We start from the raw sequence: 23674 nt of genomic DNA on the forward strand, positions 1-23674 counted from the left end.
ACACAATTAATGTGGGAACTGAACAATTACTCAAAACTTAGCCAGAAATTGGTCTACGAAGGAGATTAAAAGGAATGTGCTGAAGCCAAGAGGGCAAGTAGCAAGCTGGAATGGTTAAGGGTGGGTACAGGTGGCCCCCGTTTTTCGAATGTTCGCTTTACGACAGCTCGCTGCTACGAAAGACCTACATTAGTACCTATTTTCGCTAACCAAAGTGGATTTTCACTTTTACAAAAAAAAAGACACCCGCTTTATACATGTGTTTACCCTGAGAAAGGCTACCACGATCGTGAAGCCTTGTGTGGGCAGTTGTGTGCGTAGGCGGGTACGTGCCCATTTTTTTTCTCCAAATCAGTTTTGGCTAAATCTTCCCAATTCTGATAAGTGAAACTACACCGTACATACATTATTTCTACTTTATATAGGCTGTGTATTTATCATACCATTCCTGCTTTTACTGCTTGGAGTTATTTTAGGTTTTATGTGTTATTTGGTATGATTTGGTAGGTTATTTTTTTGGGACTGGGAATGCTCAAAAATTTTTCCGATATAAATTAATGCTAATTGCTTCTTTGCTTTACGACATTTCGACTTACAAGCGGTTTCACAGTAATGCTCTACCTTCGGATAGCAGGGGAAATCTGTACTGCAGAGGTTGGAGTCTCGGCCGTAAGGCTATAATACCAATGGCAGAGAGATTAGATGTGGAAAGGTGCAGATGTGTGAGTGCATCCCAGGGCTTGAACCTGTAAAGCAGAGGTCCCCACTCTGGAGGCTGTCCCCACTCAGTCCCCACCATCCAGGCTCACATTCATTTATTTATCACGCACACATTGAAACGTGTCGTTTGCTCAGTCGTCATTTGCTGCTGACCTCAGTCGTGAAGGCGATGATGCCATTTCTCATCAGGGTTACTCTGTGATAGGTTGAAAGGCTCGAGGACAATGAATGAGATTGTTCCAACCTGGATGGATGGAGCACATATTTCATCTGCAAATAAGGCAGTTCTTTGCGTCTATCCTCTGTTTCGACAGAAGGAGGATTGAAGAATTCGCTCAGCTGTAAAACTCATTCTCTGCCGTACTTCATTTGTACTTTGGTGACCCGCAGTCCAGCCACAGTTCGTTAAGCTTCCAGGAGCATTGCCACTTGTCAGCCCTGGCATCAATTTAGCATTCCCCAAGCCTTTAAAAGAGCTGAGCTTTCCAGAGATCCTCTTCTCCCCAGTCCCCTGAGACGGGAAATGGGAGCGAGGAGGATCGCAGATGGTAGCCTATGTTGGGAAAGTGACAAAGCAGTCAGAGCATAAACTCGGTTATGCCTTGTGAGAAAAGCCAAAGGTGCCTCCCGAGGCAGGACATCTGGTACTGGTCAAATATCACCCGAGGTGCTGATCCCATCACTAAGCCGTGAGCTCCGACCATTCCGGACTTTGCGGGCTGAGAATCCACTAGCTATCACCAGACTAATCCCCTCTCACAAACCAGCTGCCAACTCTCTTGCCGGGCAAATTAGCGGAGGAAAGCTACTTCCAATAATTTCTGACTTCACCGGCAAAAGATACGGGTGTACTGACTCATTCAGGTTTGTATTATCAGACAGGTTGTCCCTGGGATTTCAAATGCCTGACTCTCAGACACATGGATAGGAACAAAGTCCCACAAAATTCAAGTGTCCAAGATGTACAGACGTCATTCCTACAAATGGCAGAAATAGTTTGAAATTCTAAGTAAATTTATTATCAAAGTACATATATGTCACCATATTATACCCAGAGATTCATTTTCTTGCAGGCATTCACAGTAGAACAAAGAAATTCAACAGAATCAATGGAAAACTAAACACACAGACTGACAAGCAACCGATGTGCAAAAGACAAACTGTGCAAATACAAACACAAATATAAATACATACATACATACACAGATAAATTAATAAAACAGAGAACATGAGTTGTAGTCTCTTGGAAAGTAAGTTCATATATTGTGGAATCAGTTTTACTATTTTATTCTATTTAGAGCACGGGTTCCAACCTATTTTATGCCATGGACCCTTACCATTAACCGAGGGGTCCGTGGACCCCAGGTTGGGAACCCCTGATTTAGAGGTACAGTGTGGAATGGACCCTTCCTGCCCAATGAGCCACACTGCCCAGCGACCCACTGATTTAACTGTAGCCTAATCACAGGACAACTTATGATGACCAATTAACCTATTAACCTGCTACGTCTTCAGACCGTAAAACCAGAGCACCCGCAGGAAACGTGCAAACTCCTAAGGATGGCGTTGGAACAGAACGCTGATGCCCTGTGCCACTGTAGCATTACACTGACTGCCACGTTACTGATGTGGGCAAAGTTATTCATGCTCTTTCAGGAGCCTGATGGTTTCAGGTGCAGTGAGGCAGAAGTGTTAAATGTCTGCACTCTATGCTCAATATTGACAGCACTTCTACATGCAGCAAAGGATAGAGATATCTTATCTGTACCTTCCATAATTGTCTAAATTCCTTTTGGGTCTCTCCTCATCCTCTAAAGCTCCAGAGAGTTTAGCCATAAATAGCTCACACCCTCTAATCCAAGCAGCATCATGCTAAATCCCAGCAACATTCACACCCAGAATTAAGATGACTGATGGGAAAGTCACTCAGTAATGCTTGCCTACTACTGGATTGATTATAAGCACAATGTTTGGATGACGCAATCAGATTCCACTCGGCATTTTAGAGAACTATTAATACCGCTTTAATTAAGAGACTAAATTTAACTGAGACTTCCTTTTGCTGCAGTTTGTAGACACTTTGTCGACCTGGTCACTGCTGAACAGATAGGCTTTACTGTGAATTAGTTTAATTATTCTGAGCCTTTCTGTAAGGGGTGGGCGAAGCATGGTTAGTGCATCACTTTACAGCGCCAGCAATTCTTAATCAGGATTTGATTCCCACCGCTGTCTGTAAGGAGCTTGTACGTTCTCCCCATGACCGCATGAGTTTCCTCCAGGTGCTCAGGTTTCCTCCTGCTTTACAATGACGTATAGGATAGGGTTAGTGAGGTAGGGAAGTGTGCAGACACTTGAGGCTGCCTCAGCATACAACTCAAGCAACGTATTTAGACAATAAGACCTTAAGGCATAGGAGCAGGAATAGGCCATTTGGCCCATCAAGTCTGCTCCTCCATTCCATCATAGCTGATTTAGTATTCCCCTCAATCCCACTCTCCTGCCTTCTCCTTGTAACCTTTTACACTTTACTAATTAAAAACTCTTATCAATCAAACTCCACTGTAAATATACCTAATGTCTTGGCCTCCACATCCATCTGTGCCAATGATTTCCACAGATTCATCACCCTCTAGCTAAAGAAATTCCTCATCATCTCTGTTCTAAATGGATGTCTCTATATTCCGAGACGGTGCCTTCTGGTCCCTGACTCCCGCACTTCTAGAAACATCCTCTCCACATCTATTCTGTCTAGGCCACTCAATATTCGATAGGTTTCAATGAGATCATAGGTAGGCAGCTCATCAGTCTGGGAAGGCAGTCCATCTAAGAGAGGGAAGACTCTGATTTCAAACCTCCGCTGCCTTGTGGTCATACCCACACATGGGAAAGGCTTCGGGAGTAAACCCTGAGGACAAATCCGGAGCTGGAGTCCCTAAGGCAGTCGGACGTTGCCCTCACCCTCGCTCTGGCAACTCCTGCAACGACACCGGTGCCAAGCTGTATCGGCCCTTGCCCTTCCCTTGGACAACATCGGTGGTGTGGAGAGGGGAGACTTGCTGCTTGGGCAACTGCCGATCTCCCATACAACCTTGCTCAGGCCTGCGCACTGGAAACCTTCCAGGCGCAGATCCATGGTCTCGCGAGACTAATGGATGTCACCCTCTCAATGAGATCACCCATCATTCTTCTGAACTTCAGCGAGTACAGAGCCAAAGCCATCAAATGCACCTCATACATTCAGCTTGTCATTCCCAAGATGTTCTTGTGAACGTCTGCCGGAACCTCTCCAATGCCAGTGCATGCTTTCTTAGAGAAAGAGCCCAAAATCTGCTCAGACTACTCCTACAGACTGACCAATGCATTATATAGCCTCAGCATTACATCCTTGCTGTTATATTCTAGTCCTCTTAAACATCAGTGTATGTTTGATGTAATGTGACAAATAAAGCTAATCATTATTTGCCTGGTCCAGTTTCCAACTCAATGGCTTGGTCCATCTGCCTTTGGGCTGGGTGTAATTACATCATCCCACCAGAGTTGGTGCTGTTGCTTCAGATGCTCTTCCAATGATCAAGGATTACAGAGACGCTCCTATGTTAAATCCACCTTTTATCACTTCACAAATTGCTTGTGCTTTGTTGAGGTATTTCAAGTGGTTCAGTTAATTGTCAGCTGCACAAGTACTCGCTTGCAATAACATAACAGGTGCGTAGGGTACAGACAACAGACAAAACTTAAATTGCACATGAATTATGCAAGACAATGAAGAGAAGGCAAAAAAGACTGTTTGAAACAAAACATTAGAGCAAAAAAATAACAAATAGAGATGTAGTTCAAGAGGTGGTCCATAGTGTTCTGTTGCTGAGGTAGGTTTAGTGTTCAGTTTAGGAATCCAACAGTTGTAAGATTTTCAATAATATGAACACTGAATGAATTATGTCCGTGTGTCTGGGCAGAGGCCTCCAAAGCCCTCAGAAAATACTGTACCATTCAATTAAACCCCATCAGCGGCACTACAAGTGACCCAGCTGAAATCGTGAGGCCTCCACCTTTAGATAAGATTTTAGCTTTGGCCGCCTGATAAATTATGGTACAGCAGCAACAAGTAAGCTGCTGTGCTCTAGAGACTGAAGACCATCATTATCATGGCCCAAAGACTCAGTCTACTCTGGAAATGTGAGTACAAGTCTCCTGGGATCCACAGTCCCCTTGCTTAATGTTATTGGTCCATGGCATAAATAAACCTCTGTTCTAAACCTTTCCTATTGATGTGTCTTTCAAATGTTATTGTACCACTTTCTTTGGCAGCTTGTTCTATAAAAGAACTATTCTCTGTGTGAAGAAGGTGCCCCTTGGGTCCCTTTCAAATCTTTCCCCTCCCGCCTTGCCATCTAGTATCTGACCGATGTGTTAATCGAGCCATATGACCGGGAATACCAATTGTGTTTAATTGCTGAACTCCTTTAGTCTGAAAACACTTAAGAAAATTAACGCCAATTTGCTCATATCAGAAAGTAAAAGAGATGTGCTTAAAGAATTGAAAGTTTTGTATCTTACCGGATCAGTAGGTCTCTTAGATTTGCAAATTCACAGTGTGCCCCATTCTCAACTAGAATGTGGAGAGAGAACAAACTTAGCAGAGTCTAGCAAATCAACATAAGTATTAGCAACAGTAAATAACTTCACAAACTTTCAATATGACACAACCAGAGCAAAGGAACTGCCATTCAAGGTACAAGATACATTCACAACCAACTGCAGAATGGAAAGTGTGATGCTCCAGAATGGATTCAATCTTCTAAATCAGTCAAAGTTAAAGCAAATTTATTATCAAAGCACATATACAAGTATGTCACCACATACTACCTTGAGATTCAGTTTCTTGCAAGTAGTTACAGGAAAATATAGAATACATTAGAATTTATGAAAATCTATACCAAAGACAGACTGACAACGTATGTGCAAAAGTTAACAAATTGTGCAAAGATAAAAATACATAGTATATACTGTGAACATGAGTTGCGGAGTCCTTGAAACTGGGGCACACACAAAATGCTGGAGGAACTCAGCAAGCCAGGCAGCATCTATGGAAAAGAATAAGTAGTCGATGTTTTAGGTAGAAACCCCTCATTAGGACTGGAAAAAAGGATGAGTCAAAAAAACAGGGGACACAACCGTATAAGGGACCAATCATTTAAAACTGAGCTATGTAAAAATGACTTCTTGCAAAGGGCAGTGAATCTCTGGGATTGCCTTTCTTGATGGGTGCAGGAAGCGGAATCATTAAAGTGGAGGTGGATAAGATAGATCAAGGAATAGAGGGGTATGGTGAAATGGCACAGGAGGGGAGGCGAAGGGGCAAAGTTCAGCATGATCATTTTGAACGGCGGAACAGATTTGACAGGCCCGATGGCCTACTCTTGCTCCTATGTCTTTGAGGGTTCTTGAGGGCAACTGCTGCTGCCATGAAACTGAATCATCGAGAGCTCCCACCAAATGTAAACACGGTACCATCTGGACATGCTGATTTGTCACATTGAGGTAAATGATAACACAGTTTGTGGTGTAATCCAGCTGCCTTGGAAACTAGACTCCCATCAAAACTTGGGGAAAGATCCTCATATCCTCTCACTCTGCGAATGTGGAACATGTCCCTTACGGTTTTCCCCGTTTTGTGACTCCCTTTTGGATATCGTTAATCTGGCATGCTGAAATTTCAGTTCACTGATTTATTTGCTGAGAGCAGGGGCGGATGGCGGAGGAGTTGTGTGGCTTTGGTCATAGTGAGGACTAGGCCTCAAGCCATGGTGTCACCTGTCTACGGCCACCAGCAGAGAGGCGTTGAAGCCGGTACGCTCCACCGGGGGTGGTACGGCATGGTATCCAGAATGGGGTCAATGCTGCGCCCCCAGCATTCGCTCAGCAGGGGACAAACTCTGTTGTGGTCGTCTGCAGATTTTGGTGGCACTCAATGGACAAGGGGCCTTAAGCCGCGGGGTTGTCTGTTTACAACCACTGGGACGGTGTGGCGCATCATCCGGGCTGGAGTGGATGCTGAAGATTTCAATGGACTGAAGAGTCTGGAGTACGTACATATATGTTTTGCATGGTTGTATTTTACGTTGTCTTGTATATGCAAGGAGTAGGCCGCAAGCTGAGAGAGGCATTGGAGATGGTATGCTCTCCCAGGGGCACTGTGGAGTTGGTTCTGCCTTGCCAGCGTTCACTCCACAGAAGATAAGCTCTATTGTGGTTGACTCTAGATTGATGGCACAAAGTTTAGACTCTTTTATTGAGTGATTGTGAATCCATTTGTGCTTGTTATCGTGAGTGTGCTTTATGCCATATAAGTCTGTTGGTACTGTCTTTTACACATGGACCCCAAATTAATGCTGTTTTATTTGGCTGAGTTCATGAGTATTCATGTACGGTTGAATGATAATTAAGACTATAAGACCTTAAGATATAGGAGCAGAATTAGGCCATTTGGCCCATCAAGTCCGTGAAGGCTGACCACTCTCACACACTTAAAATGTATCTGGATGAACACTTGAATCACCAGCCTCAGAGGCCAAGGGACCAGGTGCTGATAAAAGAGATTTAGTACAGATGTGTCATTCAGGGTTAGTATGGACAGAGTGGGCCAAAGGGACTGCTTCTCTGCTCTATAACCCTATAACCACAAATTCATGGTCCACTGGGCAACATTGATCCCTGCTCTTCAATACACACAGCACGATACTTCTAATTACACTCATTCCAAGTGCTCCTGTCATGTTTTGTCACCCCATAACCTTACCCTTCAATCTCTCTGAATTATGGAGGACAACATGTGTATAAACGTCTCTCTCCAGCAGACTTCATCATGACTCCAGTGTTTCTACTATCTTTTAATGTTTCTTCTATCTTATAATGTTTCTTAATTGTACATATGATTTTTTTAATGTTCTATCGCTGAGCAGCTGTGAACCATCTGATTGGCCTAACAGAGTTCTCTTTGGGAACTCGTTGACTTGATCAGCATTTCTGATCTGGCTGTTGTTCACGTTTGCACTTAATAATAAAAAAAATAACACTGTGGGGCGAGCCATCAGGCTTGCTTGCCTGACACCAGACTCTCAAGCACACACACTTTTCCCAGGCAATCAGGAAAAGATTCAATGTGGTCTCCTGAGCCGCTTGAAAGAAGTGCAATATCCCCACCAATCTATGGGAACCCCCGATCCTGGATCTTACAGAGTGGAGGTGCAGCATTTGGGGTGGTGTTGGGAACCTTGAGTTCATTCATTCAGAACATACATCACCTCTTCCATTTGTAGAAGACATTGAATCTCAGACCTGACATAGAAGTCAGTTGACCTGGATATGGTAAACAAGTTTTGTTCTAAGTATAGGTCACCATATACTACTCTCAGATTCATTTCTTGCAAAGATTCACAGAACAAACAAATACAATAGAATCAATGAAAAACTACACACAGAGATGAACAAAAGGTGACGAAGTGTGTAAATACCAAAAGAAAAATAAATAATACTGTGACCCTGAATTGTAGAGAACCTGAAAGTGAGTCCAAAGGTTGTGGGGTCAGTTTAGTGTTGAGGTGAGTGAAGTTATCTACTCTGGTTCAGGAACCTGATGGTTTAAGGGTGATAACTGTTCATGAACCTGGTGGTGTGAGACCTCAGGTTCCTCTACCTCCTTCTCAATTGCAACAGCGAGAAAAGAACATGGCTTGGATGGTGGGGGGCGGGGGGTCTTGATGATGGAACTGCTTTCTAGTGGCCGACCTTTTTGGAGATGGTGGGGGTGTTTTCTTCCTGTGACTGGGCTGTATCTAGACAGGCAGAGCAATAGCTTCCATGTAGTTCCCCATCCCACATGAAAAAGTGCAAGATCCCCTCCAGTCCTTGACCCATGCACTTTCAAGGTGGAGGAAGAGCACTTGAGAGGGTGTTGGGAACTTTGAGACCATTCATTAGGTAAACACTATTTGTGAAAGACACTCAGTCTCAGAAGCAAGTCAACCTGGATATGGTAAACAGGTGCAGAGTTTTTTTTTATCTAATTTCTGCTTTGGTACGAAAAAAAGGTTTTAGAGGTCCAAGGAGCAAGTGGCAGGATAACACTCTAAGCTCTGACCTGAACTTGGAGCCACTGTATTAATGTTGTGGTCTGGTTACATTTTTGGTCGGTACAGACTTAATTCGAGCCAAAGTGGGTTTTGCATATTGTACACACATGGGACTTGTAGTGTTTTGGAAAAGAAACAAAGTTTAGCAATTATAAGTGAGTGAAATTTCTGCAATAATAATAAAATAACTTATTAAACCTCTCTCATCTGTATTTTTCATGTAAGTTCACTAAGGAAGTTTCATTTCTTCTTTAGATTTTGTACCTTATGCAGCTGTTTCTCCTAAAGGGTGCTGGTTATATTTGGAAAGTATTTTGTGGGGAAGGAGTGCAACTTTTAACACTACTGACAAATCTAATTGCTTTGTCAGATTGAAACTTTTCCAGTGCATTTTGACACTTTCACAGCCTTAACTCATTTGTTTCATTTCTGCAGAATAAGGCGTTATATTAATAATCTTGAGAATCTCAGTATTTAGCAGGAACTATTCAGTATCCATAGTTGCAGAATACTACAGCAAACAGGCCCTTTGGCCCATTTATTCCATGCTGAACTATTATTCTGCCTCGTCCCATCCACCTCACCCAGACCATAACCCTCTATACTCTTTCCATCCATGTACGTATCCAAATTTCTCTTGAATGTTAAAATTGAACCCAAATCCACTACTTCTGCTGGCAACTCATTCCACACTCTTACCATCCACTGTGCGAAGAAGATCCCCCCATGTTTCCCTTAAACATTTACCTTTCACCTTTAACCCATGACCTCTGGTTCTATTCTCACCCAATCTCAATGGAAAAATCCTGCTTTATCAAATCTCCCCTTATTCTTCCATGCTCTAAGAAATAAAGTCCAAACCTATTCAACCTTTCCATAGTGAAGAAGGTCTAGTCAGTTCCAGGTTTGTAGCTACCTTAGGCCTTTCTTTATAATGCATTAAACACCAGGCTAACACTTTATATTCTGTCTGGTTAGCCTCCAACCTGAAAATTGATTTCTCTAACTTCTGGTAATTTCTTCCCCTTCCCCTTTCTTCCATTCCCCATTCTGCCTTCCCTCCTACCTCCCATCACCCTTCTCTGGTGCCCCTCCTTCTTTCCTTTGTTTCCATGGTCCACTCTCATCTTCTGTCAGATTCTTTCTTCTTCAGCCCTTAACCTTTTCCACCTATCAACTCTCAGGTTCTCATTCACCTACCCACCTACCTTCCCCCTCACCTGCCTTCACCTATCACCCTCTAATCTATACTACTTCCCAACCTTCCATCTTTGTATTCTAGCTTCTTCTCCCTTCCTTTCCAGTCCTGATGAATTGCCTCAACCAATAATGTTGATTCTTTGTTCATATCCATAGATGTTGCCTGACCTGCTGAGTTCCTCCAGCATTTTGTGTGTGTCGCTCTGAATGCCCAGCATCTACAGAATCTCTAGAGATCTATGTTCAAAGGCCACCAGCCAGACCCCAAGCCCTAACTCGTTCCATTGTACTCACTGCATTGCTAATTTGGCCAAGTAACCAGAATCCAAAAACTGTGATATTTGGCAGCTGAATGGGCCAGTGTGAGTGTGCAGCCTGCACACTTCCATCAATGGCCAGCACGCAATCTGCTTGTGTGAATGGAAATGATGGAAATGGGGGCAGTGAGAACAAGGGAGGGAAAGTGGTGAAACACAGAGAGAGGCCCTTTGAGGAAGAGAAATAAGGGGGAGAAGCGAAAGAGTGAGGGGCAGAGATGGGAGCGGGAAAGGTGAGAGAGGGGGATGGTAGAGGGAAACGTGAGAGAGGGGGATGGGAGAGGGAGAGATACGGGAGGGGGAAAAGCGAGAGAGTGGAAAAAAATTCTACTGACTGTACATTAGAAGATGAAAGAACAATTGTGTTTGAGTATTTATTCCCAAGTAACTAGTATTTTATTCTGGAGGAGATGAAAGTCTTAATGTTTCTTGCATGGATGAGTTATTTTGATTTGAGCTACCCATCACGCATTTTTTATAAAAATAGTAGAGATTAAACACTTCAAAAAAACTATATATTAATAGTACTCCACTGTCAACAAGATACACAGTTCCTTTAAGCCATTAGGGTAGGTTTGAACTGCTTTCCTGTTGCATTCAATTGTGGTTTCTTGGGTGAGTGTTTAGTCAGCAAAGACTTGGCTTACTGCTAAAACTGAACAATTTTGAGCTCAGGGAATATATTTCAAATTGACGTTAATTTGTGTTAAGAGGAGTAGTATTTAGGAAAGGCCCAGAACCAATTATGTAGCAGATTCCTACATCATGCTAACCACAGTAGAATCTCTTCTGCAGAATCTCTTGTGTTTATGACTGGACTGCCAACACAGATGCCTTGTGCAGGAAAGCACAGAGTCGACTGTACTTCCTCAGAAGGCTGGCATCATTCAATGTTTGTAGTGAGATGCTGAAGATGTTCTATCGGTCAGTTGTGGAGAGCGCCCTCTTCTTTGTGGTGGCGTGCTGGGGAGGCAGCATTAAGAAGAGGGACGCCTCACGTCTTAATAAGCTGGTAAGGAAGGCGGGCTCTGTGGTGGGCACAGAACTGGAGAGTATGACATCGGTGGCAGAGCGGAGGGCGCTGAGTAGGCTATGGTCAATCATGGAAAACCCTGAACATCCTCTGCACAGCACCATCCAGACAGAGAAGCAGCTTCAGCGGCAGGTTGCTGTCAATGCAATGCTCCTCAGACAGGATGAAGAGATCATTACTCCCCAACGCCATTCGGCTCTACAATTCAACCACCAGGGGCAAGACATGTTAAAGTGCCGGGAGCTTAAGTTACCACTCAATGCACTTTAGTAACTATTTAAGAACTTTTTAAAAGCTATTTATTAATGCTTCTTGGGAGGGTGATTTTAGATGCATATCATATTTATATTGAGTTAAATACTTATGTAATTAGTTTTGCTACAATAAGTGTATGGGACACTGGAAAAATGTTGAATTTCCCCTTGGGGATGAATAAAGTAACTATCTATCTATCTATCTATGAAACACAGGAGAAATGTATAATGGCTGTGAACACCAATTCACTTACCCAATGGTAACAGTGAAAAGAGGACATAGCCTCGATGGCAGGGGTCTTTAATGATGGATGGTACTTTCTTGTGACAGTGCTCCGTATCAATGTATTCAGTGGTGGGGAGGGCTTTGCATGTGATGGACTGGGTTGTATCCATCCGAATGCCTCTAGGAATGGTGCTGTTTATAAATGTGATGCTTGCTACATGCCGTAATTCAAATGCAGATCTAACAAACAGTTTCCTTCTGAGCCCACAGTTGTACTCAATCCTGACCCAAGCACTTTTGCTGGTGTCCTCGATAGGCACATGTGTTCTGTCAACCTTTGTTCAGTAATTCAAAGCCATTCTCAATGTGAGTAAGCCATTCTCACAGAAATGGTTCCACCTGCCATGCTTATCAAGATGCCCGTCTAAGCTTGTTCTATTTGCCTGGATTTGTCCTTCCACACTTTGCAAAATTCTTAGGCACATAAGAACTTTTAGCTTATTATTAGCTTTTTTCTTAGCTAGGGTGCCTAAGACTTTTGAACAGTACTGTAGCAATTTTAAATGTTGCTCTACTGCTGTTACAACAAATTTCATGACATCTGTGAGTGATGATAAACCTGATTCTGATATGGGTCTCTGCTGTGGACTGAGACTGGGAAGGCAGAAGGGAGAGGGGAATCATGGTTGGGAAAAGGGGAAGGAAGAGGGGAGGGAGTGGGAAACACCAGAGAGACATTCTGTGATGATCTATTAACCAATTGTTTGGAATCAAATTACCTTACCTAGTGTCTCAGGGCTGGGTGTGTCTGCACCCATGGCACACACCGCCCACAGCCCTCCTTCTCTGCCACCTGTCCCACAGCCCTCCGAGGGTGCTTTGCTCCCGCCAGAGTTACAAACTTGCTCTCTGCTCCACGTTGACAAATACAGTACTGTGCAAAAGTCTTAGTGACCCAAACTATATAAATGTGCCTAAGACTTTTGCACAGTATGGTATACCCTTCTAAACTATGTACCTGCCCATGTCTCTTTGAAATTTTGTTGATAGACCTGCCTCGATCACTTACTCTGGCAGTTCATTCCATTTACGGACCACCTCTGGGTGAAAAACATTGCCCCTTGGGTTTCTATTTCATCTCTCCCATCTTAGCTTAGACCTACTTATTGTATGCCTTCTTGTTCCTCATTCTATAACCCTGTGAAAAAGAGGGTTTTCAAGGCAAAGGAGCTATCGACAAAGTGAGTAAACCATTTTGAATGCCGTTGTTGTGCAGAGCCCGAGAAGCTCGAGGCAGCAGTCCCAGAGATATAATGGGAACCTGAAGGAGAAAGGTCTGTGAGGCTATGGGGAAAGAGGGGAGGGAGCTGGACTTGCTGGCTTGTTCTTTCACAGGCATGACGGGCCAAACAGTCTCTGGCCTGGACTAAAAGCTGTGTCATCGCTTGACACATTCCATAATGAACTACTTGTACAAAGACAGTATGACGGGAACTACACTCTGTGGCCACTTAATTAGGTACAGGAATGGAACCCAGTGTGATCTTCTGCTGCTGTAGCCCATCTACTTCAAGGTTCCATGTGTTGTGTATTCAGAGATGCTCTTCTGTACACCACTGTTGTAACATGTGGTTATTTGAGTTACTGTAACCTTCCTTTCAGCTTGAAACGGTCCGCCCATTCTCCTTTGACTTCTCTCATTAACAGGGAACTTTTGTCAACAGTATTGACGAATGTTTGGTCACTCACTAGATTTTTTTAATTGTGTTTTGCACCATTCTCTGTGAACTCTAGAAATTGTTGCGCATAAAAATCCCAGGAGATCAGAAGGCAGAAGGCATGGGATCCAGGGAAGTTTGGCCAGGTGGATTCAGACTTAGCTTGCCTGCAGAAAGCAGAGGGTCGTGGTGGAGGGAGTACATTCAGATTGGATGGTTGTGACTAGTGGTGTCCCTCAAGGATCTGTTCTGGGACCTCTACTTTTTGTAATTTTTATTAACGACCTGGATGTGGGGGTAGAAGAGTGGGTTGGCAAGTCTGCAGACAACATAAAGGTTGGTGGTGTTGTGGATAGTGTAGAGGATTGTCGAAGATTGCAGAAAGACGTTGATAGGATGCAGGAGTGGGCTGAGAAGTTGCAGGTGGAGTTCAACCCGGAAAAGTGTGAGGTGGTACACTATGGAAGGACAAACTCCAAGGCAGCGTACAAAGTAAATGGCAGGATACTTGGTAATGTGGAGGAGCAGAGGGATCTGGGGGTACATGTCCACAGATCCCTGAAAGGGTTGCCTCACAGGTAGATAGGGTAGTTAAGAAAGCTTATGGGGTGTTAGCTTTCATAAGTCGAGGGATAGAGTTTAAGCGATGTAATGATACAGCTCTATAAAACTCTGGTTAGGCCACACTTGGAGTACTGTGTCCAGTTCTGGTCGCCTCACTATAGGAAGGATGTGGAAGCATTGGAAAGGGCACAGAGGAGATTTACCAGGATGCTGCCTAGTTTAGAGTATGCATTATGATCAGATTAAGGGAGCTAGGGCTTTACTCTTTGGAGAGCAGGAGGATGAGAGGAGGCATGATAGAGGTATACAAAATATTAATAGACAGAGTGGACGGCCAGCACCACTTCCCCAGGGCACCACTGCTCAATACAAGAGGACATGGCTTTAAGGTTAGGGGAGGGAAGTTCAAGGGGGATATTAGAGGAAGGTTTTTTACTCAGAGCGTGGTTGGTGCGTGGAATGCACTGCCTGAGTCAGTGGTGGAGGCAGATACACTAGTGAAATTTACGAGACTACTAGACAGGTATATGGAGGAATTTAAGGTGGAGGGTTATATAGGAGGCAGGGTTTAAGGGTCAGCACAACATTGTAGGCCAAATGGCCTGCACTGTGCTGTATTGTTCTTTGTTTGTTTGTATAACTTTAACCTTCTCCCCTTCTCTCTGCTTGCAGTGAGCAGGAGTTGAATTACTCCCTTCAGATCCTTTCTCATCCAATTTCAGTGGGAAAAGCCTGCCTGCATTAACCCTATCGTTACCACTCATTGGGAGTGTGGAGGAGCAGAGGGATCTGGGAGTACATGTCCACAGATCCCTGAAAATTGCCTCACAGGTAGATAGGGTAGTTAAGAAAGCTTATGGAGTGTTAGTTTTCATAAGTTGAGGGATAGAGTTTAAGAGTCGTGGGGTAATAATCCAGCTCTATAAAACTCTGGTTAGGCCACACTTGGAGTACTGTGTCCAGTTCTGGTCACCTCACTATAGGAAGAATGTGGAAGTATTGGAAAGGGCACAGAGGAGATTTACCAGGATGCTGCCTAGTTTAGAGAGTATGCATTATGATCAGAGATTAAGGGAGCTAGGGCTTTACTCTCTGGAGAGAAGGAGGATGAGAGGAGACATGATGTATACAAGATATTAAGAGGAATAGACAGAGTGGACAGCCAGTGCCTCTTCCCCAGGGCACCACTGCTCAACACAAGAGGACGTGGCTTTAAAGTAAGGGGAGGAAAGTTCAAGGGGGTATTAGAGGAAGATTTTTCACTCAGAGAGTGGTTGGTGTGTGGAATGCACTGCCTGAGTCAGTGATGGAGGCAGATACACTAGTGAAATTTAAAAGACTACTAGACAGGTATGTGGAGGAATTTAAGGTGGGGAGTTATACGGGAGGCAGGGTTTAAGGGTCGGCACAACATTGTGGGCCATAAAGCCTGTACTGTGCTGTACTATTCTATGTCCTATGTTCTATCAGCAGTTTCTGAGATACTCAAACAGCCCCATCTGGCATCAACCATCATTCCACAGTCAAAGTCACTTAGATCACATTTCTTCCCCATTCTGATGTTTAGTCTAAACAACAACTGAACCTCTCGACCATGTCTGCATGCTTTTGTGCATTGAGTTGCTGCCATTGACTGGCTGATTAAGCACTTGCATTAATTAGCAGGTGTACAAGTGTACCTAATAAAGTGGTCACTGTGTGTATGTTCAACTGAGTGTTTTGATACCACAGCAAATCATTGAATATTTGAACTTACGCAACTCATTTGAACTTATGAAAGGTCACAGTTGCTACTTCATCAAATTATTGCTTTTTATTCCTTCCCAATTCCTTGTTTCATATTTTCAACATCTGTGGCTTTTCAACACTGTGAGGAGTTATGTCATCTTGAAAGAACCACTCAAATCACTCGGCAGTATTTCATAAGTTATTGTGACTGATCAAGCACTGCTATCACAAATGGTTGGTAAAAGCACCTGATTAACAGTGCTATACCTTTCAAGAGAACACTAAAGAAGGCTCAAAACCACTCCAATGATCATCTTTAGAGAGATACAATAAACGTTCATTAAGCTTTTCATTAACGAATCAGTCTGGAATTATACACATTCACATCAAAATCCTATGTCTGCTGCAAGAAAATGAATCTCAAGGTAGTATATGGTGACAAGTATGTACTATGATAATAAAATTACTTTGAACATAGAACTTTTTAAACCCCATACTTTAAAAGCACTTGGATTAGTATTGAGCCTTACACATCCTCCCCTTAAGAGGACAATAACCTTGTCGTAGAGTTTAGAGGCTTATGTGCCTCAATGACCCAAAGAAATATGTTGGCTGGAGTCCGGGCTTTACGCTTTGCCTCTTGGTAGGGTCACCCAAGGTCAAAGGGTAGAGGCCAGACTAAGAGTGGTCCACTGGTTCTCCAGGCTTGTGGGTGGGGTGTGGGGTGGGGCTCAGGGCTAACAAACCTGACTAGTCAAACGAATCTGTTATGGAAACAGCAATGATGATTTATTCTACATTGTGGTGCAATGGTATTCCTGAATCCCCATTCAGAATTTGTGTGACTGACAGTGAAAACTGAGCTGACGTGATGAAGGAAGCCCTGAAACACCACCAGAGATGGAGGACCTTTACTGCTGCTCTAAACAACAGTGGCACAATGGGCAGTAAGTAAGTTACACATCCTCAGACAGACCTATTTCAACATCTAACTGCAGCTATAATTTAGGTCTATTTTGTTGGTGATTTGCACAACAGAAGACTCTAAAGGAACAGGAAGGCAAAGGACCAGGGAATCCATTCTTGGCGACGTTGGTTGCGAGATCAATGTTGGATGGGGCACAGTCCAACAATGCAGTGGGATATTTCATTTCGTCCTGAGGATTCTGGCATTATAACTTCCTTTCCCTTCCAATGTCAAAATAGTGTCACTGCAGCACTCTCTTAGCACCGCTGTTGCAGAAGCTGGATATTTGTACTCAATTCCTTAAGTGAAGTGCCAACCCACGGATTCTGGTTATCAATATTGGAATACCTGAAACTGACTCATCATGCATTTGCTTAATACACAACCCTGATTCTTCTCTGCAAACCTTTTCCAGGATTCCACACTAAATGTTTTAATTGCAAATAAATATTCTATTATTATGATCTTGCACTTTACCGTTCACCTGCGTTGCACTTTTTCAGTAGCAGTTACACTTCATTCTGCATTGTTATTGTTTTACCTTATTCTAGCTCATAGCACTGTGCAATGATTTCATCTCTATAAAATAAATATGCCAGCAAGCATTTCACTGAATCGTGGTACATGTGAAATAATATACCAATGTCTAAAAGACTTATTTATCTTTTACCAATATAGGAAACTAATAACTTAAGCTCTTAATCACTCGAGAATATTTAATGCTAACTATTTTATTTAGAGATATAGCACGGAACAAATAACTCTGGCACCACTCAGCAACCCGTCTATTTAACCCAAGCCTAATCACACGGCAACTTACAATGACCAATTAACCTACTAACCAGTACGTCTTTGAACTGTGGGAAGGAACCCAAGTGGTCACGGGGGCAATGAACTAACAGCCTGCAGATGGCTTTGGGTTTGAACTGTGAATCCCAATGCCCCAAGCTGTAATAGCATTATGTTAACTGACACGCGACAGTTACACCCCACTTGGTTAGATAAAGTGAGAATTTTATTTTCCAACTGGAAATCTTGCTCCAAGAGGTCGGTTTGGAGCCACATCTGGAGCAAGAGGTATCCAGCTAGAAAATTGTGGGAACTGGGAGCTGAGCAGGTGGCATTAATCTGTTGATCAAGGAAGTTGGGATGGTGAAAGGGATGCCCCCAGCTGTGATCCATCAATGCTCCGAGCCCCTGGTTGTTTTTCTACCTTGCCTTCCAAAGAAGGGAACGTCCATCAATTGTGACAGTCCACATTGCTAAAATAGAGAGCAACCATTTCTTTTTAATGCAGTTTATCTGGTGATTACTTCCAAATTCAAAGTTTTTCTCTGAGTTTAATAATTGTTTTAAAATGCCATAAGTTGGGTATCCACAAAACCACCATCTGAAGGCCAAAAATACTTTTATCTTACCTTCAATAATCCCCCACTTGGTTTTCCTGCCTAATATCTTCTTCCCATTCACTTGATGTTCTTGGTCGGTACCCACAACTGCAAAAGGGATTTTCTCCTGTTGGAGGCAACCGCAAACAATTATCCCTTGTACTTCTCCAGCAAGCCTCACAACTTCCCGAACTGCTTAACCATGAAATGTACTTTTTGAAGAAAAATCACTGTGGTAAGTTGTCAATCATTCAAAATTTCGCTAATTTTAAAATCGTGAAAATTAACGGTGACAATGACTGAGGAAGAAATACTGAGCACAGACCTAGTTCTCAAAACTATTATCATGGGATCCACACATTTCATCAAGGGTAGTGTTTTTTTTTTACCCAGTGAGTGGCAAGCGCGTGGAACAAGCTGTCATGATGGTAGTAGAGGCAGATACAGGGGGACATTTAAGAAACTCTTAATAGGCACATGGATGAAAGAAAATAAAGGGGCTATGAGGGAGGAAAGGGTTAGATAGATCTTGGAGTCGGTTAATAGGTCAGCACAACATTGTAGGCCGAAGAGCCTGCACTGAGCTGTATTGTTCTACGTGCTAAGATGATACTGTTTTAATGTTCCCACCATTAACTGACTGAGTTAAAGCTTCAAAATCTATCTACTGAATGATGCCATTGGGCCCGTTGAGCCTATGTTGGCTCTTTGCAGAACCAAGTTGCACAGCTCCGTTCCCTCGCTACTTCCCTCATGGCTGAAGGTACATGGAAAACAGTGAAAAATGGAGCAACGTGATGCCATCAGAGGGTTAGGAGCTCTGAAACTAGAACTAGACATTATGGAAATAGGGTAAATAAAGTTGGTGGTCATACACAAGGTTCTGTGAATGCTGGATACATACACAAAATGCTGGGGAACTCAACAAGTCAGGAGCACCCATGGAGGGAAATAAACAGTCGCCATTTCAGGACCAGAACCTTCACTGCTTTCCCTCACTTGCCCATCACCTCCTTCTGATACCCCTCCCCCTTCCCTTTCTTCCTTGGTTCAACTCTCCTTTCCTATTAGGTTCCTTTTTCTCACACCCTTTACCTCTTCCACCTATCCCCTCCCAAAATTGTACTTTATCTTCCCTCTGCCAGCCACCCATTTCCCCCTCAGCTGTCCTCACCTATCACTTGCCAGCTAGGTACTTCCCCCTTGCCAACCACCTTATTCTGTCTTCTAACCCCTTCCTTTCCAGTCCTCAAGAAGGGTTTCAGTTTGAAATGTTAACTGCTTATTCACCTCCATTGTTTGCTGCCTGACCTGATGCATTCCTCCAATATTTTTGAGTGTGTTGAAGATCCCACTAACTCTCATTTTTTTCATAGTATTTTCCCATCTGTAACTTCTGTTATTGTACTCAGACAAGGACTAAAGAGCTATTGTAAGTTTGGCTCGATGTAATACAACAAACCTGAGCAACAAATCCAATTTTTTGATTTGTCTATATTTCTTCAACTGTACAAAAGGCAAACTGGAAGTAAGCCCATCAAATACAACAGACTTTGGAATTAAGGAGGTGAGAAACAAAGATATGCAAGAACACATTGAGTCATTGATTGCTTTTATTATTAAGGTCTATTCAGATGCATTAAGCATAGGCATTTCTCATTTCTAAAGTGAATTTGAATAGTTTATCAAATGCCTTTATTGATGCTGAATTGACTGTGGCATAGACTTGGCACTTTGCAGAATAATAATTTTATTCGCTGAGAAGCGATATACAGGTATGGACAGTCTGTTTTTACCATCTATTGAATTCATCTAGGGAGAACTGAGGAATCTCTACATTAATCATCCTACATGACAGGGAACATTACTGGGATTTTTCAACACATTTTCACTGCAAACTCACTACACAAACAGACACAAATCAATCTGACAGGCCTGGACTTTTATAGGTTTAGCTTACAGCTTCAGTCTTCCACATTTCTGTTTATGACCACTATTAATTAGTCATTTGCAGGAAAGTAAAGAAATACAATAGAATTTATGAAAAAACTATACTGCACATAAACAGAAGGCTGACAACCAACCAATGTACAAAGAGACAAATATTGTAAATTTAAAAAAAGTAACACTGAGAACAGGAGTTGGAGTTCCTTGAAAGTGAGCCTGCAAGTTCAGTTTATTGCTGAGGTGAGTGAAGTTACCTACAATGATTCGGGAGCCTGATGGTTGGAGGGTAGTAACTGTTCCTGAACCTGGTGGAGTGGGACCTAAGGCTCCTGTACCTCCTGCCTGATGGTAGTAGTGAGAAGAGAGCAAAGGGTGAATAGCTGTGGCAAAAACAAATGCACCTGGAACCTTTACAACAGCTCAGTGGTTTACAGTTAGTCATTATCTATCACTTTATTTTACCATAAGTCAAGATGAAGATAGTGTGTGATCCATTAATCTGATTAAAGTCATTGTATATACTGTTCAATGTCCTAGGCTTGCTATTGGGAACACCCTTTTTATTTCTGTTAACTGGTTATTTATTGAAGGCCCTTCTGGCTCTTCAAGCCATGCCAGCCAGCAATCCCCAACTTAACCCTAGTCTAATCATGGGACAATTTACAATGTCGAGTCAAGTCTCTTTTACTGTCATTTCGACCATAACTGCTGCTACAGTGCATAGTAAAAATGAGACAACGTTTTTCATGACACAGTACAAAAACTAGACTGAACTATGTAAAAAAAAAACAACACTGAGAAAGCTACACTAGACTACAGACCTACACAGGACTGCGTAAAGTGCACAAAACAGTGCAGGCATTACAATAAATAATAAACAGGACAATAGGGCAAGGTGTCAGTCCAGGCTCTGGGTATTGAGGAGTCTGACAGATTGGGGGAAGAAACTGTTACATAGTCCGGTCATGAGAGCCTGTATGCTTCGGAGCCTTTTCCCAGACGGCAGGAGGGAGAAGAGATTGTATGAGGGGTGCATGGAGTCCTTTATAATACTGTTTCCTTTGCGGATGCAGCATGTAGTTTAAATGTCCGTGATGGTGGGAAGAGAGACCCCAATAATCTTCTCAGCTGACCTCACTATCCGCTGCAGGTTACGAATACAGAAACAACCATAGCGACTTTAGACAAATAAGGATTAGTGCAATGGGGGTGTTGTGAAATGTAGTAAGTTTCCTTACAATATCAGTTTGACTGAGATAAAAGAAAAATGGAGACTATAAGACCTTAAGATATACTGTAGGAACAGACTAGGCCATTGAGATCATCAAGTCTGCTCCATCATTCCATCATGGCTGATTTACTTTCCCCCTCAGCCTCATTCTCCTGCCTTCTCCCCATAACCTTTGACACCCTTACTAATCAAGAATCTATCAACTTCAGCTTTAAATATATTCAATGAATTGGCCATCACAGCCATCTGTGGCAAAGAATTCCACAGAGTTACCACCCTCCTCCTTTACTTCTGTTCTAATCAATCCTTCCATTCTGAGGGTGTGCCCTCTGGTCCCAGACTCTCCCACTTCTGTAAACATTCTCCCCACGTCCACTCTATCAAGGCCTTTCGATAGATGGAAAGTTTTAATGAGGTCCTCCCTCATTTTTCTAAACTCCAGTAAGTACAGGCCCAGAGCCATCAAACCAAGATAACATCCAATAGAGTCTGGAACAGAAGTGGAATGATTTGGAAACGCAATGAATTGAACAACCCATTCATAATGAAGATCCATCATGATACTTACTCTAACTGTGTCATTTAGTAATTTGTCCTCAGAATCTTCATCAAACTCTGTCTGGGGGTAAACACTAATGGAATAATTTCTCAGGTCTTGTCGGATCTGAAAATCAATGAAGATCACTGAGGTTAAAGCCTGTAGGTACCAGAAGAGTAATAGAGCTGTTTTCTAGATATTCAGTGCCAGGGATGGTTGCCCTTGGAAGGGGAAAGTGGTTGTTGCCAGCCCTGCCTCCTGGTCCATCCATTCCCTTGGATGAAGCACGAAGGTTGAGCAATACAAGATGTGGGCTTCCAAATTACAAACTGTAATCATTGTTAGTGCAAAAACTGAGCCACCTGCCAAAGCATAGTGCAGGGAGGAGTATGGTCATGACTTTGACAGAAGGGATAAAGGTGTAGACTATTTTCTAAATGGGGAGCAAATTCAATAGACAATAGGTGCAGAAGTAGACCAATCGGCCCTTCGAGCCTGCACCGCCATTCTGAGATCATGGCTGATCATCTACTATCAATACCCAGTTCCTGCCTTGTCCCCATATCCCTTGATTCCCCTATCCTTAAGATACCTATCTAGCTCCTTCTTGAAAGCATCCAGAGAATTGGCCTCCACTGCCTTCTGAGGCAGTGCATTCCAGACCCCCACAACTCTCTGGGAGAAGAAGTTTTTCCTTAATTCTGTCCTAAATGACCTACTCCTTATTCTCAAACTATGCCCTCTGGTACTGGACTCTCCCAGTATCTGGAAATTATATCCTGCCTCTATCTTGTCCAATCCCTTAATAATCTTATATGTTGCAATCAGAATTCAGAAATTGGAGGTGCAAAGGGACTCGGGAGTCCTCGTGCAAGATTCACTAACGGATAACTTGCAGGTTGAGTCAGTAGTAAGGAGCTGAATGCAATGTCAGCACTCAGGTAAAAGCAAGGATATAACGCTGAGACATCGGTCAGACCGCATTCGAGAGCTGGCAGAAATGGCAGGAAGGCCTTGGGCCAGGTTACGGCAAGTGTCCTACTGCATCAAGTAACAAGACTGCCAATAACCAAACAGTGGGGATGGAGAGAGAATGGATCTGGTGAGGGGTAAAGTTACAGGGAAACACAAAGCCAGCTTGGTAATGATAACAGGAATCTTCTTGGAAGGACCAGAGGAAACAGAGATAGCTCAAAGTAAAACAATTACAGGTTACAGAATAAAGGATAGAGCAGATGTTTCCTTTGGTGGGGGAGTCTCGGACCAGAGGGCAAAACCTCAAAATAGAGGGACGTCAATTTAGAACAGAGATGAGGAAAAATTTATTGAGCCAGAGAGTAGTGAATCTGTGGAATTCTTTGCAGCAGATAGCTGTGCAGGCCAAGTCATTAGGTATATTTAAGGTGGATCTTAATAGGTTCTTGATTAATCAGGGTGTCAAAGGTAGGAGGACTGGGTTGAGAGGGATAATAAATCATCCATAATAGAGTGGAGGAGCAAACAGTGGGCTGAATGGCCTAATTTTGCTTCTAGGTCTAAAGTGTTACAGCTGCAGAGAAAATACAAGATAATAAGGTGCAAGTTCATAACAAGGTAAATAGTGAGGTCAGGACCCCACCTTATCATACTAGGGAACCATACAATAGGCTTATAACATGGGATGGAAGCTATCCTTGAGTCTGGACAGCTCAATCAATTTATAACCAATAAA

The 23674-nt window shown here is 43.0% G+C and overlaps 1 protein-coding gene across 7 annotated transcripts in view; it reads right to left on the reverse strand.

Moving 5' to 3' along the window:
- LOC132399123 (septin-9-like) overlaps nucleotides 1-23674 on the reverse strand; it is a 434472-nt gene that overhangs the window by 11746 nt on the left and 399052 nt on the right. For all 7 annotated transcript variants that reach the window (XM_059979124.1, XM_059979123.1, XM_059979122.1 and 4 more), the window contains 3 exons: nucleotides 21994-22089; nucleotides 18278-18374; nucleotides 5278-5329 (listed from right to left, as the gene is read on the reverse strand). In XM_059979124.1, the coding sequence (XP_059835107.1) occupies nucleotides 5278-5329; nucleotides 18278-18374; nucleotides 21994-22089 (245 nt within the window). The remainder of the gene's footprint in view (nucleotides 1-5277; nucleotides 5330-18277; nucleotides 18375-21993; nucleotides 22090-23674) is intronic.

This window comes from Hypanus sabinus, chromosome 9 (assembly GCF_030144855.1).
Source record: "Hypanus sabinus isolate sHypSab1 chromosome 9, sHypSab1.hap1, whole genome shotgun sequence".
Lineage (NCBI taxonomy): Eukaryota > Metazoa > Chordata > Chondrichthyes > Myliobatiformes > Dasyatidae > Hypanus > Hypanus sabinus.